General features: G+C 45.4%; 1 protein-coding gene across 1 annotated transcript in view; it reads right to left on the reverse strand.

The window, feature by feature from the left end:
- LOC126532015 (WD repeat-containing protein 7-like) overlaps positions 1–14,476 on the reverse strand; it is a 178,862-nt gene that overhangs the window by 38,689 nt on the left and 125,697 nt on the right. Inside the window, exons 19-22 of the mRNA XM_072288339.1 lie at positions 13,319–13,461; positions 11,302–11,514; positions 5,406–5,658; positions 1,754–1,987 (exon numbers count right to left, since the gene is read on the reverse strand). Coding sequence (XP_072144440.1) covers positions 1,754–1,987; positions 5,406–5,658; positions 11,302–11,514; positions 13,319–13,461 — 843 coding nt within the window. The remainder of the gene's footprint in view (positions 1–1,753; positions 1,988–5,405; positions 5,659–11,301; positions 11,515–13,318; positions 13,462–14,476) is intronic.

A 14,476-nucleotide genomic window follows, 5' to 3' on the forward strand; every position in this document is an offset into this window, starting at 1 on the left:
ACAAAGACAAGCACTACATTTTGATTTTTATCGCGCCAAGTTACTACTACAACTGACACAGTAACACACACGCATAAACACACACAGAGACACACACGGATATGCACAGATACGCAGACAGAAACAAACAAACAAACAAACAAACAAACAAACAAACAAACAAACAAACACGCACACAAACACGCAAACAAACAAACACACACCAACACACACATGAACACACAAACAAACACACAAGCACACACAAACACGCACAAACACACAGATACACACGGATATGCACAGATACGCACAGACAGACACAAACAGGCACACAAACAGACACACAAACAAACACCCAGACACACAAACACACAAACAAACACACACACAAACACACAAACACACACAAACAAAACACACACACAAACACAAACAAACGCACACAAACACACACACACGAACAAACAAACCGGCGGAATCCATCTCACGATGGATGTAGACGGTAATTCAATTCGTATTGAAACGAGGCAGCGACACACCGTATTGCCACCAACGAAACGCGTCATGTATGAGGCGTGTACTGAAGCTGGGTTCCTCTCTTGCGTATCCAAGTGAACATGCTGCGCCATTTAACGGCGCCACCACAAAATCCGCACGTGGCGCCTCTGTGAATATATATTCAGACAAGTTTGTCTGAATGTCTCTGTGGCGGATTCGACCCTGCCTTACATTGGAGATATTCTACATGATTTTTTTATCGCGATAGCAACTATATGGAACCTCACGGCGTGGGCGTCGCCGTCGCGTGAGGTTCCGTATAAGTCCAAGGGCAGTAAAATCAGTAAACGATTTTACTGCCCTTGGACTTCATACGGGCGCGTGCGCACGTCCGGGCCGCTGTATGTTGAAAGCCATCTGCGAAGGGTACAGAGTCCGCGCTGCGCTGTATCTTCGCGGCGTACTTCACGTTGATGCGAGTGCCTGCACGAAGGGCGATTCGCTCGCTGTCGCTTCCGCGTTTCTTCACTGCAACGTTTTGACAGCCAGTTTGCGTGGTCATCGAGTGAGATCATGTTAGCTTGTGCGCGTGTGATACCATCCTTGTCAATTTAGTTAGTATGGCTATGTTTACAAGCTCATACGGCCGATAAAACTACTATCCTTACTTCGTATGGTTGTCCACTAATTTGCTATCGATGCTTCATCTCTCGGGCGAAACTGCGACTTTTTTTTTGTCATTAACGAGGCAGCGCAGGCCCTGTGGCCCATACACAGTAAGTAAAGTTGAAGTCATGAAAGTTCATTGCTGGGCGGCACATAATTATAAACGAAGTTGACGTGAAAGAGTTTAAATGAACAGCGTTACATGCCCAGTGGCACATATCCCGTTAACAAAGCTAGTCTGACAGTTGGTTTCGAACCCTGTTCCCTCAGCACAGCAGCCCGCTGCTGTAGCCATCAGACCATGGACTACCCTCTGGCCCAAGTTGGGGTTTGGAAAACGGTTAGAGACCCATACAGATAGGTATTCAGAAAGGCAGAAAGACAGTTGCCTAAATGTGCGTGAAGTTCTCAAAGAATGCCAATCGCATCACAAAGCATTTTACTTAACCGAAAGTCAACCATTGCGACAGATAAAACGCCGTTCACAAAACACCGGACGCCATTTCCTGGCATTGCACACGCTGCAACGCTTCTCCGAGTAAATTGTCAGACTATCTATACCTGTAACAGCTGCCGCTGTAATATACGACGGAAGTTTGACACGTGCCTCGATTACAACAACGGTCGGGCTGCCGCCAACAGATTTGGGCGTCGCCTGAGCTGCCTGTCCCGGCTGAGGAGCTGGCGCACTGGGCGCGGCACTCGAGGCATAGGGCGGGGCGACGAAGGGCTCTCCGTAGTTTGGCAGGTAAACGGCCCACTCGTCCACAACCATCTTGCGACCCTTGGCGCCGATTCGGCGAAGTTCCGCGAGCAGAAGCGCCTGGGCTGCATCCCGCACCTGGAACACAGCCGACCCCAACCAGAGCCTTAAGGTGACACTAAAGGCAAATACTAGGTCAACGTGAACTGTTAAAATGTCATTCTAGAAACTTAGCAGCGGTTGTTTCGAGCGAAGAAGACAGTTAAGGAGAAAATACCTTTAGCGCAATTCAAATCGCCCGCTCCCGAGCGGGTAACCGTGACGTTGCGGATACGCCATCACCGCCCTATATTGTCGTCGATGAGTAAAACTATAGCATTCTAGTACACTGTAGTAAAACGGCGCCCGACAGACGGCGCTACGTCTTTTTTTGCGCAATACGCAAACGCGCTGCCATGGAGAGAGCGAGCCAAGACAAAGCGTTGGATTCGCCGCTGCAGCTGCTCTCGGTCAAGTGGCGCGGACCGTTCGGGCATTCCGCGATATCACATCCACGCAGAATTCTCAGCTACTTAGCTTGTGTGCGTTTCGCCGGCCAGCTAAACCAGCACAGCACTACGTGATGACGAAGCTAGTGAAGCGCTAAAGCATGGGAGGTGTAGAGTCGCGCCGAAACGAAACGTTTCGACCGCCCGTGTCTTGTCAAGGTTATGTCAATGAGTTTTTTTTCTAAATAATCGAATAGAACTGGACAAGTAGCATTCTCTTCGATGTTGTAATGCGATACAATGATCCCTTCATTACGAATAGTTGAGTGCCAGCGACAGAATTATAATGAAGAGGGCCTTTGTCATCGGGCTAGTACTTGAATGTCTCAGGAGGAATCTGAAACTGTGCCCTGCGTTTAGTTCAATTTCTTTATTATTAAAACTGTATTCGCGATAATATTCACGCCTGAGACGTTCTAGAGCATTATTATATCACTTTAGCTTGACTTAATACTTTCCTTTAGTGTCCCTTTAGCCACACAAAGACCAAGCACCATTCCACAGAGAAAAAGAACTTGTTCAGCTGTGTTTCTGAACAAGATGAGTGCGATCATAAAAAGAAACGAAATGAAATGTTCCAGTTATGGTTAATTAGTGTATGTTACTTATTGATTGGTTTGCTGAGCTTTCAATATTAAACTTCACGTCAACGGTACGTCAATCCCAAAGAGCTGCTATGGGCTTTGCGTTAAGGGTCCTGTGCTTAAATCAGCACTTTGAACTATCGAACTCAACGTATGAAAAATGATACATTAAAATGCCTGGAGTTAATCGTGGAAGCCTTCACTTATACGTGTACTGCTGAATTAAAGCGGGCCGAGCCATTAGAGAGATTTAGGTTAGAGGGCGTAAACTGCATTCAAGCGCTGGGGGATGCAAGCCACCGGGCGTACAAAAGAACCGAAAGCGTACCTTTGTGCCTCTAACGGAAAGGATTACTGCGTCAGTGCTCCTTCTGTGGCGCTCGGGAAAAAAAGAACTTGTTTATCTCAGGGCAAACGTGCCTGTGGCGTCAGCTAGGTAGGTCCGGAGGTTTGCAAGATTTTTCATGAGTGATTTGAAACTTTTGCCTTCATTTGGTTTTTGCCCCCTGTGATGATTGTGGCCTGGTTCGAGGAAATATGCTTGAGTGGTCGGATGCGCCGGCAGGGTGCCTACCTGTCTACAAAATCCCTGTTTTCCTTAAATGCACTTTTAGTATGGCGTTCTTGTTGTCCCTCTCTGCTCGTCAGTGTTTAACTGTGCGCTGGAACGATGTTTCATAATGCTATTCACAACCAACTAGCCCAGCTGTCCACGCTTAGCGAGCGTAATATAGCGCGATGGAGCCCACCTTGGAGCTAGCGTCCCCCAACGCTTGGGTGCGGCTTGCGTCGCCAAAACTAAAACTCCCTGTGTTTACAACTCGATGAAGTGTACATTAGCAATGCTACAACTCATGGGACAAGGGACACGAGTAGACAGGACAGGCACAGAACAACAACCGATTTTATTTAAACGAGATCACAAATACATAAATAGTTAAAGTAGGCGTCAGAAAGCTCCAACGAAAACAAACAGTAGACCTCACTTGGCACCTGTCATCGCGCACACATGGGCACCACGAAAACTCGGGTGATCAAGTTTAATTGCGGATGGTCTATTAAAAGGAGTGTTCAGCCAGTTTTCCTTTTCTGGCTTCTCGGTGCTTCTTGTAGCTTTACTATATTTGTAATTTGCATTGAAGTACGATCAGTTGATGTCCAGCTCCTAGACTAATTTCTTTGAGCTATTAGGTGTGACACTGATAACAGTAACTATGTACAGCGCAAGCAGACGAAGACAGAGCAAGGCCATCCTGTTTCGTTCCTTGCTCTATCTGATCGCTCTTTACGTATTTGAAAACTGGAGTGTTCTGGAATTTACGGAACGTGCGCCGCAAAGATCATTCTAGATCAATTCAAGCTAAGATTCTTGGACACTAAACTCACGTGAGTCAGTTTTTATTTCTCTCCACCATTTAAAAAAATAAAGAGAAGGTTGAATTAGGCTACTTGGTATTGATTCATAATTATTACAGCGTAAGCTACGAACACGAAGGGGGGACACGACATGATACGTGTTCCCATTGTGTCGTGTCTCCCCTTCGTCTTCTTATTTTGCGCTGTAATATTCATGCAAGTAAATCAGACATTCTGGGGGGAAACATTTTGCAGTACTAACCACTAACGTTTCGTCTTCTCAGTCCAGAAAAGCTTATTTATGTTCATGCGTCGAGCGTAATTTGCCTACTTCCGGCGCTTTGATGATATCTATCTATTCAGCCTCTTACGTCAACCAATTGACCCAAGTCCCCTACTAGCATGGACCACTAGCTATGTGCTCGTGGTCGTGATGCCGTCATGGTCGTTTCATTGTCGTCATATTCACGCTTCATCCTCCGACTCTTGTAATGATCCTTCGTCGCGAAACATATGCCGATCCAGTGAATCGAGTTGTCTAATAGCTAGGGCCATCATCATCGTCATCACTCCAGCTTCGTCATAGAATTGTCGCCATACCGTCATCGCACCATCGTCCCCATAGACTCGTCGCGACGCCATCCTCGTCACCCCACTATTCCCATACCGCTGTGATGCCGTCGTCGTCACACATATTTTGTAATGCATTTGCTCTGACGCCGTGGTCGCGACTACACTGTGATTCCGTTCTCCTCATGCCGTCGCCGTCAAGCTCTTGTCGTTATACGATCGTCGTTATTTGATAATCGTCATTCCTTTGTCTTCATACCACCTTCGTCAAGCAGCACAGATGAACCTCACTAATCCCATTATCAATAAGATGGCTAAGATAACACTGGTTAGGAAGGGCTACTCATTCGGCCTGAAGCGGGCAGGCCGAGGCAGTCCAGGTGGCGCTGCCAGGTGACGACGTAATTTTCGTTGCATTTGAAGTGTGCGGGCGACCTCGACAAAAAAACCACTCATGCGGTAATAGATAAAAAAAAAAGAAAGATAGCAAAAGCCTACCTCGGGGCAACGGTCTTGCCAGCGGCGGGCAAGTATTTCGACCTGCGGCTGCTTGAACTCGGGGGTCTGCACCAGATCAGGCAGCAGGACGCAGTGGAGCGCAGCCAGCAAGCTCCAGCCCTGCTTGATGTCTGCCTGCTGCTGCGACAGCGCCTCCTGGAGCACGGCCAGGGCGCCACTGCTGTCGACGCCGCCACCGCCGGTTTCCCCGGGTGTCATCATGTAGGCACGGCTATCCGCACGGCTCAGTCGCCTGCGTCGACGGGAAGAGTTAGCGGCGCATCGTCCTGTTTAGCGTACCGTAATTACTGAACTGTTACGCGTGCTTTTTTTGTGTGTGAAATATTCACTAAAATATGGCATGTGCATCCGGTCACAAAATATTAAGGACCATGAAATCTGAGAGAAAGTTGAATATACGCAACATGACAACGCAGCCTGGTGTTTGCATCTAGGGCGTCGACTAGAATGTGCTAACAACATTGTCGTATACAGTTTTACTGGCTACTGCTACAGGCTGCTCGGGAATTGAACGTCTTCTGAGGCCCCATGGTCCGTTAACTCTTGTGGCCGGGCGTACGCGTGTTATCCTTTAGTGTGAAACCTAAGTGCAATGGAGGAAGCTGAAATCCCGCCCCGCAATCTAGAATCCCACCTTCCCATCATGCAAGTCTTGCCTTTCTGTACTGCAGGCGCCAGATGGCAAGTTCTGGGCAGCTGATACTTATAAGGAGGCCTCAGAAAGTGATGAGGAGTGATGCCCGGTCCAGTGTCGCTCATTACAAAAGTTGTAGTTTTTTCTTTTCCTATCTGTAAAAACAAATCACTATTTGTTTCGATTATCACGAGAATCTGGTGAGAGAACAATCAAGAGTATTGCATTTTATGTTTTATGTAGTACAAGAAATCGGGGTGCGCCTTACAATCGCGGGCATTGCATTTTCCATTTCTCACCACGAGAGATTAGGTGCATATTACAATTGAGGGCGCGTTAGAAGTGCGTAAATACGGTAATCACCGAGACCAACTGAACGGGAATTGAAATAATCAGTATATACCGGAAAATGTAGTGAACGATGTATAACACCTGAAAACAATGAGCAATACAAGGCCTAATGCGAGACAGTAGTAGAGGGCTCTGGATTAACTTTGATCTCCTGCACTCTTAAAAAGAAAAGGTAGTAAAAAGCTAGTAGCCGCGGCAGTTACTATCAAAAACAGACCTTCACGAGCTTTTCACTACCCATTTACTAACATAAGTGATTCATCCATGTGCGTGGAGGCTAAGTAAATAACTCTACGATCTCGTCATGACCGTTGTCTACTATGCCTTATTGTGCCACTTTTGTGCAAAATACAGATAAGCTATAGTTTTTTTCATTGCGATCAGTTAAGAATTATGTGGTACGTCGTCGCCCTCGTATGTGTGAACAGTACACTAGAGAAATTGATGTCCCGAACTTTAATTATTTATTTTGATACATAGGCGCTCAATTGTACACACTGTTCTTCTATGGTACGGCTATAAAGATATTGCTTTATTTGCTCATAAGGCACCTGTCGCGTAGCATACCTTCGTTGTTTTTTCCGTATGTTTGCTGTTGTCACTTAACGTTCGTTTATGAATTTTTGTCCATATATAGTAACCCGAGGCTGCACTATAATGTTGCCCCTGGTAAGCTTGACCATTACGTACCACAGCGAGTAAGTGTGACAAAGAGAACGCATATTTGTTATTACTTTGCTAGGCTTTTGCAATGACATCGACCTAATATGATAATTGAAATGACGCTTATAAATACAATAGTTCCCGTTATATTGTCGGTAAATGTAATGTGGTTCTGTTAATAGCGGTTATACTGCATTTCCTACTTGGTAAATGAGCGCATTAGTTACGGTTACTTTTTTGCCAGTCCCATTAGTAATGGATACTACCTATTTTAGTTGGTAAAGTTACTAAGTACTACTACCGCTACCAACTGCGGTTACTACCTATAATCCATTTCACAAGTACTTTGCAGCGTTGCCGTAGGTGCGAGGCGTACACACGCAATATTCTTGCACAGCGGTATGTAGTTCCCGGAGTAACATTGGCTGCACTACAGAACTTTATTTTTGCTCGTTACTTGATACGGTACAGCGATACGTGACATGTTATGGCATTTGCGCATGTAGGTCGTGTACTGAGAATTAAATGTGGCAGTTACCGCCGGTAACCATAATAGCCACCCTAACCGTGATCAACTATATAGCAACATGGCAGCGTCCATACAGCGCCGACCACCCGCTTCGATCCGAATTCGCGCTTGTTACTGGCTCTCCGCCCTGTCAGCAAGAAACAAGTGGCAAAATCCGCCATCGCCGAGTCTCGTCTCAAGCTGAGGTCAAACCATTAGGTATGTTTTGCCATAATTATTGAGATCGGCTGTTTGTTTTCACGCTGCTAGGACTATAGACACGGGCGCCGAGCCTTAAAACTTATTTGATTTCTAGTTAGCAGATGGTGCTACAGCATTAGCACGGGTGATGTGTTGATTTAATTTACTACCCAGCTCTAGCATGGTACGTGATGACGGTAGCTAAATTTCTTAGATTTTCTGTTTTCTTAAATAGTTTGTAACGCATGAGTCCCTAGATATATGACTTTAACGGTAGCGAGCAAACGCCAAGTAGACGCTGTGCCGCGGGGTCGTTCGTCCTTGCTACTTGGTAAGGAGGCTGCAAGGTAAATGCAGCGAAAGCCTATTCAGGTGAAGTGAAGGTGAAGTGATAACGAAGCAGACGACACGGCGCGGATGAGCACATATCTAGGGGCATTCGGCCTTCCTATTGGTTAAGATTTCGTGTAGCTTCTACAGTGCTGCAAGGAACCTCTGAGATACAAAGTAGGTACTCAGTATTGTGACAAACATTTACTACCCTAAACTTAGTAAGTATACTACAGCTTTATTTATAATAATGTGGGATGCCCTTAACATGCCGCCAATGAGCAGTACATAAGCGTTATTGTATACATGTATTCATTTTTTCAGTAAATACCCATACCACATGTGCAACGTTGATGCCATTAGAGGTCTATGACCTTAAGTTTTTTAATGGAATTTAAAGTGAACTTGCTGCTGCACGCACAGTTTCAATGCCACTAAACGTCCAAATCATGATAGCTGCAGTGAATGGAGCAGACATGTCTAACAATTACAATGTCACGCCCTGTCCCCCTCCCTTAAACCATATGTGTACCTAGCAGGCAGAAGTTGAATAAATAGCAGTAAAACAATAATAGGCATATTAGAATTATTTCAGTTTGCTACAGAAATTTATCTTTCATGTGTAGCCGTAGTTGCTAACATTGGGAGTGAAAACGTGCTTTCAACGGCCAATCTGAGTTTGGAAACGCACTTTAGACCTCAAATGACATGAAGCTTTTAAGTAGTTATCATTAGGAGTGTCAAAGTGGAAAAAAAAATGTGTGCGTGTGCGGGAAACCGGTCACGGGGTAGAGATAGAGAGGGAACAAGAGAGCTTAGAAGAGCGTATATATGTAAATATAGATATTGTAACTCACGGTGGTCTGATCTGGACCACCGACAGTTGCACTTCGCTCTTCGGAGAGACAGGATGTGTAGGTTGAGCTCCTGAACAATACTTAGCAATATGGTGAACGTAGTTTAAATCATGGATCCGGGAATTCAAAGAAGGGCGACGTAATGCTTCATTTCATTTCATTTCATTTCATTTCATTTCATTTCATTTTATTTGTGGCCATTTACAAGCAAATGGAGGGGGCCAAGGTAAAAGCTGCTTATTGGCAGCTTGAGTGGTCCCTGGCCCCCTTTACATACTGGCAGACCGGTGGCAAAGAACACTTTCAGAAATGAAAAAAATAAAGAACAGTGGGTTACATCAAATAAATTACATTTCTTTCATTGAATACATATGGTTGTACGGAACCATGGCGATTTAAATCGTAGTTTTCACCAGACAGATGAGCTCCGATGGTGTCAAGGCATGGATGTCAATGCCGGCTTCTAGATAAGAATTTAGTAGCCGTGGCAAGGTATTTGCGACCATTTGATGGCCGTAATTTGTCCTCGAAAAGGGTATGAGCCATTTTTCATGGCTGCGCGTCTCATATGTGGGTGTGCGAAATGCGTCACTGAACTTACGAAGAAAGAACGAAAGAAATCGCCACTGAACTTACATGTTATAACTATTTACCTATGGCACCGCGTGAATTACAATAAACTTTAAGGCTTTGATACTTTATGCTGTTTTTTTTTTGTGTCCGTTTAGCACGGGTATGGAAGATGCAAATGTCCAGCGTTGCTTATCTCGTTCCTGTGTGCTCCAACACATGCGTTCGTTCAACTGCGTTTCACTCCCTTTCTGCCTCACCGCACTCCCCTTTCCCAATCAAAACCTTCTCACATGCAGGTGAGCTTGCAGCACATTCAACGACATCCTTGTGATACTCCGTGAGCAGCTGAATCAAGTACCTTCGTGCCTTTATTTCTCACGCATTTATAATTTAGTATCAATTTGAAAGCCCACTCAAAAGAAATTCTATGTGCGTTTTCTGTGTCATAATTTGTTCGCGTTGTGTTAGGGAAATTAATTCATAGCGACTAGCAAAATGCAACATACATCTAAGAATTTTTAACTTAGAAGCATGACTAGTGCGCCATACTCCTGAACAGGAAGATGGCCACATCGTGAGAGGGGCCTTGGAAGCCAGAAGAAAAGCAAGCATGAATGACAAGTGCTAATGCAGCTCCGATGTTTCCCGAAAAGCTCTCTGTAATGTCATGAAACTTAATTTATGACTGCATCTTGTTGCCCTAGCAAACCGATAGGGAAGCACTAAGTTGCATTTGAAGAGAACCATAGGCTCAGCCTAACTAATTCTGCCAATTTTTCTTGTGCCAGAACGGCCTGAACATGGTAAAACATCGATTTCCTGGAAATAACACTTATGTATGGCCCCGATGGTTCGGATCAAATCAGAAAAAGGAAAAGGAATCTTCGGCCTTCGTTTCTTTTTCGGCTAGTCAGCATGCTCCCACAATATGAACGAAAATAGCATTTTGAAAGAATACCAGGACAAACTGATTTGGCCTTGTACTCGGCGTCCTTTTAGAAATAAATTTTAGATCAGGGCTTTTAGCTGCTGCCCTTTGCAACATTTTACTAGTTTAGCTGCAGCAAGTATGCAAAGCTGCCGTATAGTGCAGGCAGTGGTGGTCATGACAAAGTACCAGCAGTAGGCTAAACTCTAGCTTTAGCTTACAACTAGTGACTGAGTGGTAGTGGTGTTCTAAAATACTCTAAGTTTAGCATACAACACTGTGTAGATTCAGCATATTGTTAATGACATAGTGTATAGTAGGCTTGAAGCATAAAAGTAGGACAGCGACCAACAGGACAGCTAAAACACTCTAGTGTGAGCATACTGAATATGTCTACTTTTATTATGCTATTAACAGCAGATCAGTAGAGTATGCCAAAGCATATGGTTATATGCTTATAGAAGGTATACTATACTTTAAAAGTAAAATACTAATCACGTGACATTCTTGTTTTAGCATACAAAGCTGTGTAGATTCAGCATATTGTTAAGGGAAGAGCGTATACTAGGCTTGTAGCGCAAAAACAGGACATGGACAAACAGGATGGCTAAAGCACTTTAGCACGAGCATACTGAAGATGCCGACTTTATCATGCAATTAACAGCAGATCAGCAGGGGTATATGCCAAAGCTCTATGGTTTTATCTTATACCGGGTATGCCATATTTTAAATGTAAAATACCAATCACGTGATGAAGAATGTGACAATCATTCTGCAAGGCGGCAACGCACCAAGTGTCCCTGGTAGTGAAGAAAAAGGCTTGAGCTCACCTGTGCAGCTTCCGGCGCTTCTCCTGCTCGGGTACGAAGGTGGCGCCTTTCATGGACTTAAGCGTGTTGGCCAGAGCAATCATGGAGAGCAGGTGGTTGGTCGTGACAGCCGTCGACAATTCCCAGTGGCCTTTTGACGAAAAGCGTCGAGCCCGCTCCTCCTCTTCAATCTGCTCCTTGGGCACTGGCATGGTCACCACCTTGCGTTCCTTGCTGCGGGGTCATTGAGATCAACCGCGAAGTATTGAAGCGACAGTTGACTCCCATCCCTTCAATTCAAGATTAGCGTTCATAAAAACTCCTCTGATACGAAAATGTCGTCAAGGTCTGACATTTACAATGAAAATTGTCTCGTTATCACGCCAATCACAATAATGAGTCATGAGTATCCGAGCCCAGGCAAAGGCAAAACGCTGTTACAAGATAGCTCTCTAAAAATCGGCCAAGTTTATAATCAGAACTATGTGCTATTGCAGAAAATAGTGCAGTGTGCATAGAGATGACTGTAAATGAACTAGATAAAAACAAAGTAAAAGGAAACAATCATTTTAAATGACGAAACATTCTTCCAGAATTACGCTTTCGAATTTTGCATTAAGAGGTACAATATCAAAATAGCAAAAGAAAGCCAAGCTTCCGTTTTGCACCAAAACTCGCGAGGCGGTATGTCAAAGGGCTTCTTTAATTATGGTTATTTTTTTCCTCGTTTCTGGCTTGCCGAGCCTCATGAAGTCACGAAAATCACGGAATATAAAGGGCGCGCCATATTGTCTAGCTGCGGTTGGTGTTGCACGAATGCTGGAGAAAAGATTAGTCAGGTATTGGGCGTACTGCTAGTGGCCGCGTGTGAGGGGTAGGGTAGATAAGGGTAGATAAATTTAGCAGGCAGGCGCAGGGACGCGCCGTTCACGAGATAGGCCGGAGAGTTCTCGGATAGTTGTGCGAAGCCCCGTTAGAACCACCGGTAGAGTAGTGACCCATTGATCAGCCATGCCGTGAAACATGAGGACAGCCTTCAGTGGGCAATGAAAGCGCTCGACCGAGCCGTTGCATTGAGGATAGTAGGCCGTGGTCTTGTCATGGCAGGTCCCGAGATTGCTCGTGAGCTGGAAGAAAGAGCGCAGACTCCAACTGACGGTCCCTGTGTTGAGTATGCCATAACGGGCGATCCATGTGGAAGCGAGGGCTTAAGCGACGGTCTCGACTGTAACGTCCTGTAACCGCGTTGCCTCAGGCCACTGCGTGAATCTATCGAAATGGTGAGTATATAGGGAAACCCTTGGAAGGTGGCAAGGGTCCTAGCACGTCAACATTGATAGAAGCAAAATGCTCACAAGGAACAGCATACTTCGCCAACAGAGTGAAAGCGTTCATAATACTTTGCACATACTGTAGGACATTAAAGCAAAGACAATCTGAAGGGGTTATATGTAGCTCGTACAAAATAAGAGATGCTGGTAGCACTATGCATAGAATACACTCAATGTTGAAACTATGTAAAAATAATAATACGTACGAGAACTAAGAGTTCCCTACTAAAATTACTTTAGAGAAGTGTAGTCATTCGATAGTTAATACAGCACGAAATTGATGGCTAGAACATGCATATGTATGATCTTTGTAGACTTGGGTTTAGACGTTCTTTTGACTTTATTTATTACGCGTTATCTGATTTTATAGGCCGAAATTTTGAAGCAACCCTATTTGTCTCAACACAGAATGTAACATCATTTATCACACACGCTAAATAATTGCTAACTGTTGCATTTACGTAGAAACTATTTGTTGGAAATTATCAGTTTGCAAAGTCAGAAAGCCACCTGAAGCCAGGATGATGACGGTTTGGAAAATTCATGCACAACGCATCGCTTCCACGCGGGCTGAAATGCGATACTTGTATCTCCCAAATACATCAGTGCCATAGTTCCTTCCAGTAATGCTTGTAAAAATAAAGCACTTTGGTGCGTCAGTTACTTTGCACGTGACTTTACAAAAAAAAAAAGCAAATTGCATCAACCTGATAGGCCCAGCCTTCTGGGATCGGGGCAGCATGCGGTATGTGTGGGTGGGCAGCAGCAGGCTCATGTGGTTGCCCCGTGACAGCAGGCCGAAGCAGATGGGTCGCATGGGGCAAATGAGGCCCAGTTTGCTTTCGCACACCTGCACACGACACAATCAGCAGGCGTCAGCAAAGACTGGTACCCACCTGGCTGTACCAGAGTACTACAGAGGGACCCGTCTTGGGGTCCTCGAAAACCAAACTTTGAAGCTGTAGAACAACGGATCGTTACTCGGGTCTACTGCATGCCATGGGAAGTAGCGTCACATGACTAGAAGAGATAGCAAGGAGGTCGCTAAGCGAGGTTCAATTTTCTCTCTTTTGCATCGCGAACCTTTGGTGCTTCGTGCTCAGCGTGCTCCGAGGGTCGTCCGAAATAGCAGTGGGCAGCGATACACATCCGAATTCACTAGTTTGATGCAATTATCTTGTATTAATCCTGCTGCTGTGGCTTACTACAAGACGTCACCCGCCGTCCCACACACGTTCCAAAACTTTTGTGCTCGATGGCGTAGATTGTTGACCCTAACGACTTTTCGCTGCACACCATCGAGCTTCAAGCAACCTGTGCACGTGTGCACGAAAAAAATGTGGGTGTGTGGTTTATCGGATTCGTGTCCCCTTAAGTGCGCGAACCGTCTGACAAGTGGCCGGTACGTTCTCAGAGAGTTGATCGCCGCCATTGCAGAGATGGTGAATAATCGCATGGAAAAGTCATCGTCCGAGAACCCAAAGTAACGCTGGTTGCCTCCGTAACAGCTTGATAGCATGACTGACGTATCGTGCGGCGGAGTGGACGACGTGCAGGGAGGACCCAATGAAGAAAAGCCCCCTTTCCCTCTGGCGGGGTGCTCACAAGAAGCAGTGCGGATGTATGAAGAAGAATTTCTGAGACTTTTCGCGAGCATCGTGCGTTTTGCGAGCGTCAGCATCCCTTCGGCACGCTTCAACATCTCTGGCCAGATAACTTTGGAGGTTACGGAAGCCGACCTGGCAGAGAACTATAGCGGGCGTCCTGAGGGATGCATTCCGACCTCTCCGGAAATTTAATGAGGAGCAGCGGATGAGAAACATTGTCGTGGTATGGAGCACAATGCGGAAAAGCATTGTTTGCAA

The sequence above is a fragment of the Dermacentor andersoni genome, chromosome 5 (assembly GCF_023375885.2).
Source record: "Dermacentor andersoni chromosome 5, qqDerAnde1_hic_scaffold, whole genome shotgun sequence".
NCBI lineage: Eukaryota > Metazoa > Arthropoda > Arachnida > Ixodida > Ixodidae > Dermacentor > Dermacentor andersoni.